The 18,672-nt window shown below is 38.6% G+C and overlaps 1 protein-coding gene across 4 annotated transcripts in view; it reads left to right on the forward strand.

Annotated features, from left to right (window-relative positions):
• TAFA1 (TAFA chemokine like family member 1) overlaps positions 1 to 18,672 on the forward strand; it is a 294,496-nt gene that overhangs the window by 240,343 nt on the left and 35,481 nt on the right. For all 4 annotated transcript variants that reach the window (XM_031555616.2, XM_085235536.1, XM_010718703.4 and 1 more), the window contains one exon: positions 15,129 to 15,269. In XM_031555616.2, the coding sequence (XP_031411476.1) occupies positions 15,129 to 15,269 (141 nt within the window). The remainder of the gene's footprint in view (positions 1 to 15,128; positions 15,270 to 18,672) is intronic.

An 18,672-nucleotide genomic window follows, 5' to 3' on the forward strand; every position in this document is an offset into this window, starting at 1 on the left:
TCAGTCCATCATGCTGATGACCATCTGATGAAATTCACAGCATGATGAAAGTGAGGGTCGGTGAGTGAGCAGCAAGAGCTAAAAGCTTGTTTGTCTGGGGACATTGATCAGTGCATATTTTCAATCTTCTTAAATATCATCTCTTTTGAAGCAGTCACAGCTAGTAATTTATTTAGGACACAAAACCTTTAACAGAAAGAGGGATTAATCTTGGAGGAAAACTAACAGAGACAACAGCTTTGTGCCATTCCTTTTGTTTGTATAATTAATGTTCAACATTAAGCGTCCACTCGGCAGATACATGCATGGTACCAGCAAAGTAAATTCATTCAAATGCAAACAGTTTCTCTTGTATTGTGTTTGGAACTGTATGGTACATTTGTTCAGCTCCCTGGTAATACTTTAAAAGCTAATTACTTTGAAAAGTAAACAAGTATGCAAATATACATCAAGAAGTGCCATTTGGTTGTTTTTGAGGTTTGGGGCTGAAATAAACCAAGAAGCGAGAACCATGAGTTTGTTGAATTCCTGACAGAGCTGTATTTTCTGTTTTCTGCTGTAGCTCTCCGCAGTAGTTTTTTCTATTGTCAGTCTCCACAATGCTTTCTTTATCAGTTTAAAAAACGTCAGAATCAATGCTTCAAGATCGTGCATATTTTCAGCTGAAGCAAGTCAACAAAACTGACAGTGGGAAGGAATGAGACCACAAACACCCAGGAGACTTGATCTGTTTGGAATATTTATTCATAAATTGAGTGGACCTCACAGATAGCTTACCTGCGTTGGCTGGGAATTATAGGCTTTGGATCGCTGCAATGAAAACATGAAGAAACAGAGCAGGGAAGGAGAATGGGAAATTTGGGGCAGCTGTGTCCTGCTGTGCTGAGATGAAAGATCTCAGGCTTAAGGATTCCTTCCCTAACATTGCCACTGCGGAAGCTCAGGACCATAGACGTTACAAGCATGTGTGTTTTGTGCTCCGTGCCCTCTGCACTGACACTGTTATCTTAGATGTAAATGAGAGGGAAGAGATACAGGTTTGCACTTCATTGGTTTCTAGTGATGCCAAGCATCCTACTTGCTAAGGGATGGCAGTGAATCATATGTGTTCATGTACCCTCACTGTTCCTGCCTGGATCTAAGAGGCCACCTGCTCAGCTTTGCTCCTCACAGGTCCCCATCAGGAGAAAGGGAACTGCAGTTGCCCCCCAATGCCACACTCAGTGGTATTGCATGATGTTCTCCATGCATAACCAGCAAACAGGAGGACAAAATTTAATCCTTATAGATCTAGCCAGAACCTTAGATTTTCCAATGATAAAACCATGTCTGTAATACTTAGATACTCACCAGGCAAAGTCAAGCGGCTTCACAAAGGCAGATAAAACAAATAGTTAATAACCTTGATAAACGGAAAGTCCTGGTCCATGTTCTTATGCGAGCAACCAGATTATAAATCCCTCACTCAAAACCTAGGGCAAGCAGCCTTACTTCTTCTGACAAAGCAATTATTTAGGACCCAGTGCTATCTCTCCAAGATAGGAAAGTTCTCACAAGAAAGGCCATCTCTTACATTTCCATTCCAGAACCATTAATTCTCTGGAATGCCCTTGGTATGAGACTGTGATTGCATATCAGTCGCTCAGAACTGCTATTAAGTCTATAATTTCAGTATGGCTAAACGTTAGTAACTGCTGTGAAAAGTATCTGATCCTGAAAGTATTAATACACGTATCCAGGCATTGCATAGGTAAGTTGTCCCACAGAGTGAATTATGCTTTCTAAATAAGAGAAGGGCTAAGATCAAAGATGGAAATGGCATAAATGAACTTTATAATGATTTCAGTAGCTTACCTCCTCCAGAGAATATGTAAATTATTGTAATGTATTTGGACAAAATTTGTATTTTTTCTGGATACACTAGTATATAAGAACAAGGTTTTCTTGGATGTTTTCTGTGGACTTCTTTACGTGGTGTTTGAAATAAGACCCACGTCCTAAAGCTATTATTGTAGCAACATGGATTTTCTGGCTGCATTACTTGTTCACAGATGGTTAGCCTTTGACATGGCAATGAGATTGTTCACTTCTGCAAGATGTTAGCACAGATCAATAAGAAAACTGTCTTACAGCAAGAACACCTGTTTGTCAACCAAGCCTGCCTTTAAGGTATTACTGATATTACATTTTTGTTTGTTCAGTGGAGAGCCAGTAGCTTCCTGGCTGCGAGGTTAAAAATCCCTCTTTGCTGGTGTGGTGTTTGTTAGCAGTAAGGAGAGAACTCTCTTTGGAAAAAGATACAAACCCACATCTCTGTGTTGTTGGATATAGAGCAGGTTAGGCTGAAAACTCTGTTCCCCTTACTCAATTTTGAGCCACAGGGGTAGTGCAGGTGCTAGTTCTGAGCCAAGCAAGAAAATGCCTTCATCTTTTGAGTTTTAAAATAAATATTTAGGAATTGCTTTATCCAGGTTGTGGTCTGGCTTTATCCAGATGTGTACCCATCTATCTGTCATGTTTAAACATGTTTTGTGACAGATGAGTCATAATAAAAAGGATCCGAAAAATCTGAAAAACAGGCCCAGAAAATAGTACAAGCGGAACTCAAAAAATGTGAGCTAATAAAGCTGGGGAAAAGAAGTGTTCAGCTATTGATGCTGGAAAATTGTTAGCTGTTACAATGGAGAAGAAAAAGCAAGAATGTGATGGTGTTTTGTCAAAGAGCAGGGATAGCTTCCTGAGTTGCCTGGTTGTGAGCGCTGCTGGAAAGCACGGAGCACCATTTCAATTAGATATGGTGTTCCTCTTCCACCCTCAGACTGTTGGCTAGTTTTTTCCATTACATAGCATCTGTCTCTGTTTCTATTGCTTGTTTTCCATTCCTTGTCTGTCTCCATACAGCCTAAGCAGTAACAGATAAATGCCTGTGTAAATTTCAGTTTATACGCTGATGCACAAATATTTTTGAAACTTGATTAACTCATGTTTGTTGTCTGTGTTTAGCTAACAATACTGTACTGAAGAACAGACTAGAGATAAATGCTAGGTTGGGAAAAGAGGGCAGATTGCCTATCTTAAAAGGAGATAATAATACTCCTCAACTTAAGAGCGCTGAATTTTTATTACTGTTAATAATAATGTTATTATTATATAGTAGAATCCTAAGACCATCAGTACCAGTGATGTCAATGATGCAGAGAAGAGCTATAGACATAATTAAGGTGATGGAGGCAGGCTTATGAAGAAAGATGAAGAGAAGCAGCAAATGCACAGCTTGGCTAAGTGGTGATAATGATGATGGGGTATGTGATGACCATCTAAAATGTATCTGACATCTGTAAACACAGAATGGGGAGTAGTGGTGTTCAGTTGGTCATAGCATTACAATTAGAGTTAATGAGCAATACAGAGCAAAAGAAAACACAGAATTTTATTTTTTTTTGCTTTTCAGCCCAATAGTAGATCACATTAAATGCTGGAATGTTGTCTTCCGAGGATCCCTTGTTGCACCAGCAGAAGCCCAATTGCTTAAATAATGTGAAAATAAATTGAGCAAGATGCTCATGAGTGTGCAGAGCGAAGCATTTTGTTACTGAGAAAGGAATGGGCAACATGACCTCTTCTGCTTATAATTTCTAAACCTTTATCAGAAAGAGTTGGCAGAGATGCCCTGTTGCAGTATACAGGTATTTTTCATTATTTCAAACGTCAGCCCATTTAAATTAAATGCTACCCAAAATTTTCAAGATTGGAAACACAGGTGAGAAGGGAAAGGGGAAGCTGAACTGAGAAGGGAGAAAATGAAACTGCCCAGAATGGTGAAGATTCCCAATTCTGAGGACCACTCAACACAATTTAAGTAGTTGATGCTCCAGTTTCCTTGTTTGGCCTTCAGCCTATAGGATACTATCCCCTTTTTGATGAAGATATGAGTATTTCATAAGGTTTTCTGGATGTGGTGCAATACAGGAAAGAAACTGGAAGTCATTCACTAAAAAGAAATGAACTGTTTGAATAATAATCCCTTTGAGACAGGGATTTTTTCTGGATTTGAAATTTATTGATGTTTGTCAATGAAGTGTCAATATTTTTCACAAACAGTGTTTAGTTTAAAAAAAAAATCTGTTTAAAAGGCAACTATTAATTAAGAAAAAGCCTACCTCAAACTCTCACAGATAGTATTTGGATGAATACTGATCATTACCAAGGGTAAACAGGAGAAAGAAAAATATCCACATATTCTGCCTGGCCTCTTTGGTTCTGTGCTCTCAGCACACTGCTGCTGTTTAACTAATAAAAAATAAATTAATATGAATTTCAAGCCAACACTGTAATGTATCACACATTGCTTTGAAAGTAGGAAATTATGTGCTCACTAGACTTCATGAATTTCCACTCAAGTATGCAGCCCTTTTTATTTGTATTATAAGGGAATGGAATGAACTGAATTGCACATGTATTCAAAGAAGCAGTACAAAATCTGAACAGGAGCCAGATGATCAATTATCAGGAGGTAGTATTGTATTGTGTTGTTCACTAGGAGCTTCAAGAGAGACGAGAAAGAAATCGTCAAAGAGAGAAACATTCAATGCAGTTACAAAAAAGGTAAAAAGAGAGAACCAGAATAAATCATGGTTTGAATTGTGTGCTGAGAGCTGGAGCGGAAAGACAGAGCAAATCAAGGTGACAGGAAATAAAATATTGCTCATCAACAGCAACAGAGAGGAGAGAGACATCAAAACATGGAGACTTGAGATAAAAGGCAGCTCGGGGTAGAAACTACTCAAAAATATACAGGAAAAGAGGGCTTAGGAGTGACTGAATCAGTCTGAGAAATGAGAAAAATCTATCAGACTTGTTTTGTTTGAAATTAACGTCACTGAAACAAAGCAAAAAGAAGCAAATATAAGGAAGCAAACGTTATTATGAAACAATATGCTGGCTCAAAATAGTCCTCATTTTCAAAACATTTTTGAGTTGGGGAAACAATCACCTTTCCACTAAGGCTTCTCATGGAAGTAGCCACAGTGAAGAGATGAAAATTGAGAGGAGAAAAGGGTGAATCCCACATTATCTTCTGAAACCCACATCATCTTCTGCATCTCTCCCTCGTACTCAGACCTGTTTTAGTACAGATTAGACATTAAACAGTTAAATTATGCTTCAATCTGGATCTAATAGATTATTCCAACAAAGAAAATTTTAAAACTCAACAATTTATAACCCTAGTACATTAGCCTGAAAATTAAAATATTGCTCTTCACAGGCTTACCCAGCCTGTAACATTTCCTTAAGTATTTAACTAAATACAGTTCAGTAATGAATGTGCTATAAATTCCTTAGGCTGCAGAATATAAGGTTCATCTACAGATAATACATATGGCTGCAGATAATACATATGGTGTAAAACACCTTCCAGTACAAAACCAGCTGAATGCTTCTGGTCCTTCACTTCCACCCTCTGTCTCTCTGTGCCATTGCACAGTCACTTCCTGGAAAAGGGATCATTTTCTACTCAAGTATGAGACCAGCTGCCGGTCCAAATGATATGAATGACTCTAGAAATATATGGGATGGAATAATGTGCACACTCATGCAGTGAGAAGTGACTGCTTGACATTGTGTGGCTGCAATGCAGTATAGAATTTACTGCTACTGCTCATGTCACACAGCACCTGTACAATGACATTTTCATTACATATGCCGTAACTTACAGACCTTTGTTTTGTTATTCATTAATTTTCTAGCAGGTGGTCAACCCCATTGACAAAAAAAGTTACTGCCACTATAGCAAGACAACCTGTCTACAAGAGATTCCATTTAAAATGTCTAATCTTTGATGCCACTCTACCATCGCAGTTTTACATGTTGGTCAAATTCTCTCAGTCCTGTTCCTCATTGTTATTTTATTTATTGCCATTCTGTGGAAGATTAATGCAGCTTCTGCACTGGTAATAATTCTCTATATCAGTTTGTCCTCAGTATCTATGCATTCCTGGCTTTCCATCACTGTACATTCTTTATGGTTCACATTACTTTCACCACCCCTTATCTAACTACTTCATAAAAACCACCTCGCACATTTTTAAAGCACGACAAGAACATTACCATAAACTATGTTACTCTGCTCAGTAAACACATCATAGTCTCTCCATAGGCCAATCACCTTAGTGGATAAAATTATCTGGGGATGAATTTATTTACAGCAATCATGTCAAAAGACAAACTGTGTAGAATCGCATGGTTCTGCTTTTTGACGAGTTTAAGGACCCTGCATCATTTTGTTTCCACTGAAAATCTGGATTTTAAAATTGGTTATTGATGATCTTTTAAATTGTTCTATATCATTATCAATGTTTTCACAAATTCCTAAGTGAGAGATTTTCTAGCATTGTACGAAAAATGCAAAAGATAAATTATGAATATAGCAACAGCAATTTGAAATCTCTGTTGAATTGGATGGGAAAAGGAGTATAGTTTGAAGAATAGGCTGAAGCTGCAAGCATTGAATAAAAGGATTGGTCATTTTGAAGATCTGGAAACACGATAGGCATAGAATAACATCTCAAAACTTTCTCAGCAACTGCTTTTCATGCATACTGTGTTCATCTCTCAACATCTGCGCTTTAATCATGTATTTCTTACCAGCTTAATTATTCCATCTGAAAAGTGTATAATCCTATCTTTCACTGTGTCCGTTTACTAAGGCTCGTTCCATTTGACATCCATTCTTTGGATTGCTTTGCAATATCCTGTGGTTCACCTCAATTTTTCTGTTAGGACATTTTCATGTCTAATTCCAGCATGGATTTTGTCTGCACTCTCTCAAGGAATTGGAGATGGCAATAGCGGGATAGTTCATTTCTCCACAGCTTTGTTAGCACCATAGCTCTTTTCTATCTCTAGCTTATACTGCTGGCTGTTATAGAAGTTATAAAAGAAGCACTGCCTGAATGCTGGCATAGTACATTTTCCCCATATTATATTTTCAGATCCTCTCTGAAGAATCAAATATTAAACTTTGCAACAAGCAACAAAGGACAAGATTTCTGTAATGATTCAAGATTTTCTGCTCATCTTGTCCAGGCCGACATCACTTAGTCAAAGAAATCCCATTTACAAGCGATACAGAAATTCAGTGACAATTCGAGTCATGGTGCCTATTACTTATTTTTGGATCAAACTTAAGTTTTCTCAAAAATAATATTCTTCTCTTTCTGAGCTGTCAAAGTCCTGTCTCTTCAGATATGTCTCTTAATGTCATTCAGGAGCTGTACATTTTGCCAAAACTTCTAATTTCTAGCCTTCATTTCTTGAAGTTGCTGTAAGCTGATCTCCCTTTGAAGTAGAAAAATCTCATTAAAAGACTGAAGATCCCCACTAAGAGGACGTTGGATTCTTGGCTGCCTCATGGGTTACATCTCTGCCTTTTGTAGCTCATCTATACAAGAATGCTAATAGTACCTATTACAATTCACTTTCAACACTCCCTGTGACAAAAAAGCAATCAGACATACAGGATATGTGCATGGCCCTCTGCAGGCAGCGCTGCCTGATAGCTTGCACTCTGCTGCCTATCAGGAACAGCACACGCACACAATAGGTGGGATTTTCTCCTAAATTCTGTCATTTAGACATGAGCATACAGTACACAGGCATGCAAAATCATAATCAAGTCTACCAACAACTTTACTTAAAAGCTAGAAGCTCCTCATCAGCATTCCTCCCCAGCCCCTCTTGCCCCATTGTCCTGCTGCACCCAACGCTGGTTATTGCGCTGCCGTTTGAAATGCAGTGTGCCAGAGGCAGGAGCTGCTCGAAGCCTGCCTTGTTTTCCTGGATACCATTTTTCCTTTGATTCATCTTTAAGAGATTTTTTTTTTTTTTAATATGCATAAGAATAAGGTTCTGTGCGAATTTCTCAGGAGATCAATTTGCAAGGCTCTTTAGTAGAAAGACCTATTCTCTAGTGTGTATATTGGTTTGATATGGAAATCCATAAGCCTGCCCTAGATCCTCCCACATCTTATACACTGGTGTGCTCTGCGTTTTCTTTGTGAATTCGAGAGTAGAATCCATACTGTATCTCCTTTTCAAAAAATACTTATTTTTAATTTCTGTGAATAAACCAGCTATTGTGGATCAGAGTCTATTCCGAGTGTAAGTATAAGAATCTGTAAATCTCCCAGATAAAAAGCCTCCTGTGGCTGATGGGAGAGCATTAGTAGAAAATTATAAAAGGCTACAAATCCATGTGTTAATTAGAGCTTTGCATATCCCTGTTTTCGCTATTATACTGAATGGGAAATAAAATACAAATGCAAAAAAAAAAAAAAAAAGCCACAAGTTAGTATTCAAATGAAATATTAACATTCCTTTGAACAAAATACTTTAAAGACAGTGTTTTCTTCTCGTTGTTATGGATTTTTTTTTTTTTTTAGAAAAGTTTGATTTCATGGAAACAGCCCTTTCTGTCAAAAAGGGTCTCAGAAAATTAACTTAGGGCACAGTAAATAATCAGAGATGTCTTTGCTGAATGCACATTGCCCATCTTAGGTATTGAATTCTAACTCTAAAATCAGTCAAAGCTTTTACCTCCAATGCAATTTGTTCCAGCTGTAGAGGACCTGCTTTGCCCAGCAGTTCATGTTCAGACTCATCACTTGTGCCACAGGTAAGTGTGAACCAAGAGGATTAGTCTGATGAGAAATTAGGGTCATTGTATCAGTGATACAGGAATTAGGGCCCTGAACCAAGAGGACAAATTGCACCACCCACCAGGAAAGCTGAGCTGTGATCTCCACAAGTATTCTTTAAATGGTCAGACATCATAAGAAGCTCCAGTAGCAGCTTGAAATGAGCCAGGATCATAGGATCATTAAGGCTGGAAAAGACCACTAAGATCACCAAGTCCAACCCCAACCCATCACTACCAGCCCACTGACCACGTCCCTCTCCATGGCTATGGAACACCTCCAAGGACTGTGACTCCACCACTCCCTGGGCAGCCTGTGCTATTGCCTCACATCTCTTTCTTGGAAAATTTCTTTCCAGTATCCAACCTGATGATGCGAATCTGTCAGAAACCAAATTTTGTTACTTCCTTGTGGAAATACTTGTTCTGATCTTTTGCAAACAAAATAGCATTTTCATTGCAGGAGAAACTCTCTGTCTCCAGAACTCTCTCATAGTTACAACGTTCACAAAAATTATATCCCAGCCTAAAACTTAATGATTCACAGTGGGAATCGTGTGTGTTGCACGGAGTGCTCCACACTGAAAATAGTATATGTTCCACATAATGACAAAGAAAATACTGAATATTAATGAAAATGTAAATATAAATTTAGGAAACATAACACTGCAGCCTATTCGGATCCCCAGGGCAAAAGTAATGCAGTGTATAACCAGGAGGCACACAGAACACGTGCAGTGAGTTACAAATACCACCCTTACTGCAACGCTGCATATAATTAGTAGCCCATGAATCTATTTATGTCAGTTATTGTAATGGGCAAGAATTTAATATGAATTAGAAACCTGGGTTCTGGCTTAACACTACCATTTTATACTTTCACTCATTTTTATTTTTATTTTTGAGGGTACCTTTGTGTTATTAAATATTCATGGGCCCAATTCAACTGTTCTGTAACTTGGTGAGCTGCAGTTATCCTCCCTCACCAAAATGAATAGCAACCCTGCTTGCTCTGCAGCCATTGTCACTGTATACGTGAAGAAATGTGTCCTGTAAACTTGAGCCTACTCTTTCTGGAGCAGAAACAGTGTGTCAGAGAACGATATGTAAAATAAAAATGGGAGTATAATTGCAGTGGGGCTATGATGAGTTTTTTATTTGTTCACCGATGAAGTGGCTCATGGAGTAGCATGGGGACTTCGTTTTTCCATTTGTATGCGAATTGCTGTTAGAAGCAAAAATGTTCCTTTGTAGGTAATAGAGTAGTGGCTTATTATTTCTTAGAGTAAAGTAAAATATGATATTTTCCCCTGAGCGCAGTGTAGTCTGTGGTTCTGGCACATTAGCTGGCATAAACATTTTGATTAAAGCGTATGAATGTATTAATTACACCTGGGAAGTTTCCAAAGCGTATTCAAACTACAAACTTCAAACTGCTGCCCCCAAATCTGAATCCTTTTTAGAAACCATCACAGCATTACCTTTTTGTTCTCTAGGATGTTTGTATAAAGACATGATGTGGCAACTGTGCAATTTTTTTATCCTGTGGTTTCTGTAAGCACTTGTGCAGTGTATCTGTAAGCATCTGAAGAATTTTTGCTGTCATGTTATTGGTTTTTTTTTTTCACTCTAAAGAGCTTTAATTCTGTTTAAAGTTTTCTGTGACTGTCCCTAGGTGTAGCAGTATCTGCATATACTTAAGCACTTTTCAGAATAATGTCACTGGGTGTATGATTTCACATAGGATGATAGCACTGGAACGCAGACTTAACTGAGGCTGTATAAATAAGTACAGCTATCAAATCTGGTCTTATTTCTGGTAAGATGTCTGGAAATGTTGTTAGGATTTGATCCATAATGATCTCCATTATTCATTTTCCTATAGTTACTACATATGGTGTAACAGAGGGCAGAATATGACCAGCAGAGCATATAAAGTTGTCTGGATATCACTGTTTTTCTGCAAGAAACAAACAATTTCTCATAGCAACCTTCAGCTGAATCAGGTTGCGTGATGCACTGAAGATGCGATAGAAACAAATGCAACAGAGGGTCTGAATTCTAAAATCACTGGGCATATGACCCCAAAAAGAAAGGCCTATCTTATCTATCAGCTGCCTGTGCCGCTGCCAAACAACCCAAGTCTGACCGAAGTGCTGCTTTGCTCATGCATTCATGCACACACGCATTCATTACGACTGACCTGCCCTAGGAAGGTCCATTAAATGGAGCTCATTTCAAGCACAGATGGTCCTGAATAGCTTAATGTCTGCCTGGTGGCCAGAATAAGTGAATTCTTGATGGTCTTAGACTTCTGATCACATACATGCAGCCAAGGAGGAAATGAAAACATGTTTATCATTTTGATAAACAACCTTTCTCATTGCTGGAGGATGCTCAGTGCAACTCAGTAGAGTCAAATACTATTAAATTGTCATCACTGTCAAAGAGAGAATGTATAAGTTTTGCTACCTGAGTCATAGTTAATGACTTCCACAATGTATAACACAAATCAGTAGTGCTGTTTTTCCTATTTTATGTTTGTTTACTGATAAGTTCAGGCTCTGCTAGAATTCAGAGGCAAGTTATAATTTTGAAGTGCAAAATATGCTTTTATTATTACCTCTCAGCTAGAGATATAAAGAACAGAGATGACTAGAAGATGGCTTCTTGGCTTCTGCCAGGCATGCACTCAGCGCCTGTAGCTGATTAGGTGTTTTAAATCACAGCCATCCACTGTAGGTTCGTACTTACGATAAAATATTTCACTCTGCGGTGTGTAAACTCAAGGTGGCTTTATAACTGAGATAAAAAATGAAGGTGTTTTCAGGAGTTAGGTGTCCTCCAATTAGAATTAATCCATTTGCAGGCAGTAGCAAACAGTTGTCCCTGTCCTACAGTAAGAATGATAGGTAATTTCTACACTTTAATATTTGAACTTATGTAGAATAAAGACTTCCAGGAAGCTAGGACATATGAGGATGGTCGTAATGCCATGCACAGTTGCAATCCTTGGTAGTCCAAATTCCTTCCCAGAATTTGATTCTGTCCCTGTTGCTTAGACAAGTAGCAAATTCCCAAATTTCAGGGCATCCTGAACTGAGTGCTCAGAAAGGGTCATCTGCTCTTCCTACTAAGTCCTGCTAATGACTGTTGTCAGAAAGATGTTAGTCATGATAGGAAATCTCTGTTCATCTCCAAAGTTTCTTGAAGAAAGAGCAAAACTGCTCCTGATTTGTAAGTTCCTATGCATTTCTAATCTTCCCATTTTCCTGCAAGAGGGGAAATAGCAAATGAGCAACCAAACAAAACTATTTCTCTTGCCTTTTTACCTAAGCAACCACCTCATGGGATGTAGCTGTCAGCAAGACATTCATAGCACTCTTAACTGATGTGTTTAGGGTGCTTTCCTCTCCTTTTAAAATCAATGGAAAATCCCCTATTGACTTAAATGAGTTGGATAAGGCCATTATTGTAGAAACAAAGCCAGAAGACACATTAGCTCAGTAGATCATGAACTGTTAAAAAAAAAAAAAAAGGCATCATTTCTGTTGTTTGTGACAAAGATTCAAACTTCCACTATCAGACTATCAGGTCAATAATCCACGCTGTTATTTAAATTCCTAAGTATTCCTTTGTAACAGATGGCTTCCAAGGAGAAGTTTGGAGTCAATAATCCATGTTCTTTAAAAGTCCATCAATTTTGAAATAGATTTATGCAATATATGTATTTTTCTGTCTACCATCCAGGTCAACCCTAGTAGGCGCTACCAAATGTCTTTGAGTGTTGTTTCCTCTGTTTTTTTTTTAAAAAACAAGTTGATATAGCTATGAGATGTATATTTTTATGTACAATATGAGCACTGAGCATATTGCTGTGATTTGTCAGAGATCTGCTGATGACAAATGGAAAGACAATAAAAAATAATGTTCTCTGGAATCTCTTCTCATTTCCATGACAGTAATGGAACTGAGGGGGGAATATTCCAGTTTCCAAATTTCAAAGGGTGCTGAGGGTTGAAATCCATACTTACCCAGCAGGATTAGAGATGTCACTTTTGACTGGACACCAGTTTTGTTTCAATAAAATTTACTCCTCATGTGAGGAGATCTTCAGTAATCACTGTCAGGCCCTAGGCAGGTGAACAAAATGTACTGACTCTCCAAATGCAATGCTTCTTGTGAACAACATCTTTTTTTTCTTCCCTTTTGACTAAAAGTTGACATATGTAATTTCAACACTGAAACAGCAAACAGCATCAAGAGAGAACAAATGTCATAATGCACCTGCACTGCACAAACAATCTTTGTGTTCCGCGGCATGAAGTCCAAAATGTTCTCTGTGCACTGTTTAAGTAGTAGTTTTATTAACAATTCACCTCTTGGCAGTGTGTAAGGTTGCTACTTCCATGCTACATCTCCCATGGAATGGTTTCAGTGGAATTAATCTTTGATATTAAACCTGAGAAGCTCAAGCAACTAGAGAAATGGAAGTAAGAGGAAAATATTTTTCTTTTGCTCAAGGAAAATATTTCCAGCTACAGTTCTGCTTATGTTTCCATCCAAGAAACAGACACTGCAGAGAAAACTTCATAATGCATTGCATAATCTTTAGTGTTAAAAGTAGCATTACTGTGGGTATATTCTTATATTTTTATGGTTGGAACAATTAAAAGTTCCAATTAATGTACATAACTATCCAGTGGTAACAAAAGGGTTTTTACATTGCTTTTATAGTTTTGTTATGTTTTCCCACTCCTATGCAGCTACGCACTTCTAGTTAAATTCTTTACTGCTGCAACAACTTGAGCTTCCAATTACAATTAAAGGTGTTATAAAGCTCATCAACCACAACCCATGATTTTGAACAGAGAATCAAATGAGAAAGACTAGCTCATGTGGTTATTAGTACCCAGACAGGAAATTAATAGAGGAAATGAAGCTTTTAGTTTATTCACAGATATTTACCAGACAGTATACATAATCTAAAATTGGAAATACTTATTACCACGTACATTATTTTTATTGTTGTATGTGCAATCAATAAAATCACAAATCCTTCTTCTCTTAGGACATGACCGTAAGATGAGTCAAACCAATGCGAATGTTTTTATGGCTTTCAATATGATTTGGATGGGAGAACAGGGAGTTTATGTGAAGAACTATTTCTTAGAAAAACAGAAGGATTTGGGGCTGAGCGGATTGTCACAATTCCTCTTACTCCTAAGAGACAACTAAATGACCTTTTGTCAGATAATGGCATTCTGAATTGTTGGGATCTCTCTTCTGTGGTACCTATTGGCTTTCAAAAATCCCATGTCAGCAGACCAAATTGCACCTAACAAGTAGTACATGCAGCAGCATTTCTTTCCAGATGAGGCAATTATTTTCTGCAGTCTCGCCTCAAGCTTGCAGACTCATCAGTGCTTAACTCCAAGTCCATGCAACCCAACCTCATGTACTTTAATGGATGTTTGATGCACTGACTCATCCTGGAAGGCCAGATTCCTTCTTCACATCCAGATGTGGGCCAGCATCTACACATGCTCACAAGCTCTCAAAGCTTTTTCAGTAAAAGAGTGAATGCCAAAGTGCCAATCCTTGCACTATATTGCTAAGGTGAATGGGAATGGTACATGTGCTAGTTCACTTCTCTGTGTAGCATATGCCACAGACACCAGGGATTCGTGAACCCTATGACTTCGTTTCTCTGCCTATCACTCCTTTGTGTACTCCATCCACACAGATCATTGCAAATAGTCATAAGGGGCAATGAAGGAGAAGACAAATTAATCCTTGCCCATGATGACAGTGTTTTCTGGCTTTAAACTGTCCATTTTTTGAGTAGGGTAGTGGAGGGAAATGCTGCTGTACCATTCTGTAGTTTGGAGAGTCTGATTATCACTCACTATGGACGGTGAGCTGGCTTAGAATCAAATACTTGAAGAAAACGTTTCTTTCTAGATGGATGCCTATAACCCCCGTCTTTGTACAGAATATTTGTACAGAGAATATTTGGGAGAAAGATCTTCCAGTATTACAAGCATAAAATCATCCCCAAATTATTTCATTTATGCATGCAGCATAGGTAGTATATTACCTACATTTCTTCAGGCCCAGACTGTGACTTACTTCATTTTCTTAGTTCAAAAGTACAGATGTCAAAGAAGCTTTTAATACATGACAGGCAAAAAATATCCGCTCGAGAGGGACATTAATCTGCATTTCCTATAGGAAGTATATCAACATCTGTCTTAGTAAGGGTCACATACAATGGGAGAAAAATAGCGTTGTAGTAGTAGGGCTGTATAGAAATCATGCAGAGGAAAGGACAGTAACACACCGGGTGCTTTGATTAACTTCTGCTCTTCCTAATCAGAAAGTCAATATTGTCTCTTTTTCTTTTTTCCCTTTTTTTTTCTTTTTCTGCCAGAAGGAGGAACGTGTGAAGTTATAGCAGCACACAGATGCTGTAATAAGAATCGAATTGAGGAAAGATCACAAACAGTAAAATGTTCCTGTCTACCTGGGAAAGTGGCTGGGACTACACGAAACAGACCTTCCTGTGTTGATGGCAAGTAGCTTCTCTTGTATATATGTCTCTGTATCTGTACCATCCAGTAAATAGCTTCAAGTCTATAGATTTCACATAGGAACTTTGCTGTGTTGTCTGTTCAACTCAACAGGAAAACTGTGCACATGGATCACACCAAGGTTTACTCACAAAAATACGAGTAAAGCATTCAGTACAGCCACTCAGATCAGTGTAAAAGATATTGTGGCAGAATCAAGTCCTTAATAAATAACTGGATGAAATTATTCCTTACATCACTTCAAGGGTACCTGAAGTGAGACAGAAGAATCAGTGGGTTACGCAGACTGGAGGACTTCGTAGACAAAGCTTAGAGGTTTTTACATTCAGTACTAAGAAGGTGAAAGACTGGGGGTACCTTCAAGAGATGAGAACCTAATGTTTTCTCAGCAAGCATTTGTGTTAAAGACTAAAAGAAAATATTGAATGATTTCAAAAAGGCTTTCAAAGTCTTAAGTGATGTGGCAGTAATCTGTACATTGTTAGTCTGGGAATGCCATTCAGCTTCTGGACTCATAACTGAAAATGCACTATGAATGGACCTCTGAATGTCTGCACTTTAATCTACATTCTGTCATTTTGTTGTTGCTTAATTAACTCAATAAAAAGAAACTTTTCTGCTGAGCACAGTCAAAAAAAAAAAAAAAAAAAAAAAACAAAACCAACCATAGGTGAAATCTACCACTGATCTTAACCAAAGATCAGCTGTACAAGCCTTGAAAGGTTTCATGTTCAGCGGGTCATGAGAAAGAGAGACACTGGGTAAGACACCATTAATTCAGATCTCATAATTCTGCTCAGAGGACAGGAGCTCAAAGAGTGCTGTGTTAAGAAAGCTGGGTGCAGGTGTGGACTGGAGCCTAATTGCTTTGTCAGGATTACAATAAAAAGAAACGTTTTTGTCTGGAATTTTGAAAGGAGTTAAGGATAAAACAATGACTAATATAAAAGTGCAAAGTTAGTTCCATTGAAGTCACTGGTAAGATTCACGGTGACTTCAAAGCCCAAAAATGTGAACTACAAAGGGATGTCTTCTCTTTTCAAGTTTAGTTGTTGTAGTCAGACCATTGCTTCTTTTGAGAATAGCTGGTGATCAGTTCAAAAGCCCAATATATTGCGTGTAAAAATTAATAGAATGGGCATTTCCTTTGGCCTTTGTTTTATCCCAGACTTTGCTTTGTGACTTTCGACATACTGAACGGTGTTAAGTCAGATCTTTGACCTGTTTGGTGCAAAAAACTTCCTGTCAGAGATCTGTAGATGGCAATACTTTAACTCACATGAAGATCTGGAGTTTGCTGTCTCTTTTTTACATGTGGACATTTACAAAGGTTGTGTACAACTTGTTACCTTGTTCACCTACTGCAGTGAAAGGATGGAGTCCTTTTTTGCCACATTGGGTTTTACAGTGCGGATGATTTCCAACCACAATTTATCATTCAGAAATTATTTGGATCCATTACTTTACTGGGGACATTCAAGAACAGCAGTATACTCTCAGCCAAACAGGTCAACCACTTTTGAGGTGAGAGGAACCAGGAGATACCATGTCAGCAGTCTGACTCATACCGGTAGTGATGATTGCCTTTAGCTGTGTGTATAAAAAAACTTGATTCTGAGTCTTGTCCTGTTTATACCATTAGCCATACCGTGATTTAATGGGATCAGAAGAAAACTTTTGGAGTTTCTCAGTCCAATAGCATCAGAAAACACATCAAGGACAATGCTTAACTGTTTATTGCAAACAGAACTGCAATCAGAATTGCTCCACACACACACACACAAAAGGCTGTTTTTATTTTGTTTTTGCTTTGTTACTACTCAAAACACTTTCTTATAATACATGGCTGGTGGCTGCTTGAGTTTTGGTGCTTCTACCAGATATTAGCATTGTTTGAGGTCTGATAACTTCAGACAGGCTTTTAAATAACTTTGTTACAACAGCATCAAACGTGAAGGGTATACCAACACTATCACATTTGAGTCAGGACTGTAGGACTGTACTGTCCACCCGTCATTCTTCTTTGACTAATCTTCATGCAAAATTGATGTCACCTTTCTGAATAGGATAAGATTTTCTTTTGTGGCACAAATCAAGCTGGCTGGGTGAACCAGAGAGCAGAAATGAGCAAGTGACAGCAGGGAACTGATTTGTACACTCAACTCATGTCTTTCCCTTTCCCTTTCCCTTTCCTTTTCCCTTTCCCTTTTCCTTTCCCTTTCCCCTTCCCTTCCCTTTCCCTTCCCTTTCCCTTTCCCTTCCCTTTCCCCTTCCCTTCCTTTACCCTTCCCTTTACCCTTGCCTTCCCTTGCCTTGCCTTGCCTTGCCTTCTTTTCCCTCCCCTTCCCTCCCCTTCCCTCCCCTTCTCTCCCCTTCTCTTCCCTTCCCTCCCCTTCCCTTCCCTTCCCTCCCCTTCTCTCTCCTTCCCTTCCCTTCCCTTCCCTTCCCTTCCCTTCCCTTCCCTTCCCTTCCCTTCCCCTTCCCTTCCCTTCCCTTCCCTTCCCTTCCCTTCCCTTCCCTTCCCTTCCCTTCCCTTCCCTTCCCTTCCCTTCCCTTCCCTTCCCTTCCCTTCCCTTCCCTTCCCTTCCCTTCTGTCTACACATGACTTGCCTTCAGTTTTCTTCAGTTGCCTCCATTAGCAAAGCAGTCTTGTGGTCACTTCTTTATTGCAGGCAGAGATTTTTTTTTGAAGCTAATCGTACGACACTTTAGTACTCAGTATACCCAGCGTGAGTGTTTGATCAGACACAGGTGTAGAACATAGAACACCTTTTACTACACTGATGTAACCTGGTCACAAACAACAAATGTGAAGGAAGTGGGCACAGAAGCCAAGTGACCCCCTGGGGTTCCTGTGTAAGTATTAAAAGAAGAGCTTTAGAAATATTCTCACAGCTCTAATACTTCACATCATTGCTCTAAAAACGTAACAGGAATACAAAATATTCATAATTTTAGTACTGTCACTTTCATACAGCAAATAATGTGCATGCTACCATATCATTTACAGAGGTATTGAGCCATTCTATACACTCAGCAGGTGGTTATGCTCATGTGTTCTTCAATGCCTTGAATAATACATAATTTGTTCAACAGTACTGAAGTTTACTGTGTTATGGTTAATGATGCTCTCAGGCACATATTTTTGTAATGCTTGAATTCCCTCTTCCCTTCTCTTCACTCTTCCTCCACTCTCTTTCAAACTGTCAGAGCCAGTCAGCATCTTTGACATAATTCTCTGTGAAATTGATTGGACCACAGAGCATGCAATCAAAGAAAAGCACATGCACTGGCTTACTGGCTTTAGAAATTGGTCAAGAAGGGACCATCAAACAGGCTGTGCATGTTGGCTTTTAGGAAATGAGAGCTTTTTAGCACTGGTCA

Source organism: Meleagris gallopavo, chromosome 14, assembly GCF_905368555.1.
Source record: "Meleagris gallopavo chromosome 14, MGAL_WU_HG_1.1, whole genome shotgun sequence".
Classification (NCBI taxonomy): domain Eukaryota; kingdom Metazoa; phylum Chordata; class Aves; order Galliformes; family Phasianidae; genus Meleagris; species Meleagris gallopavo.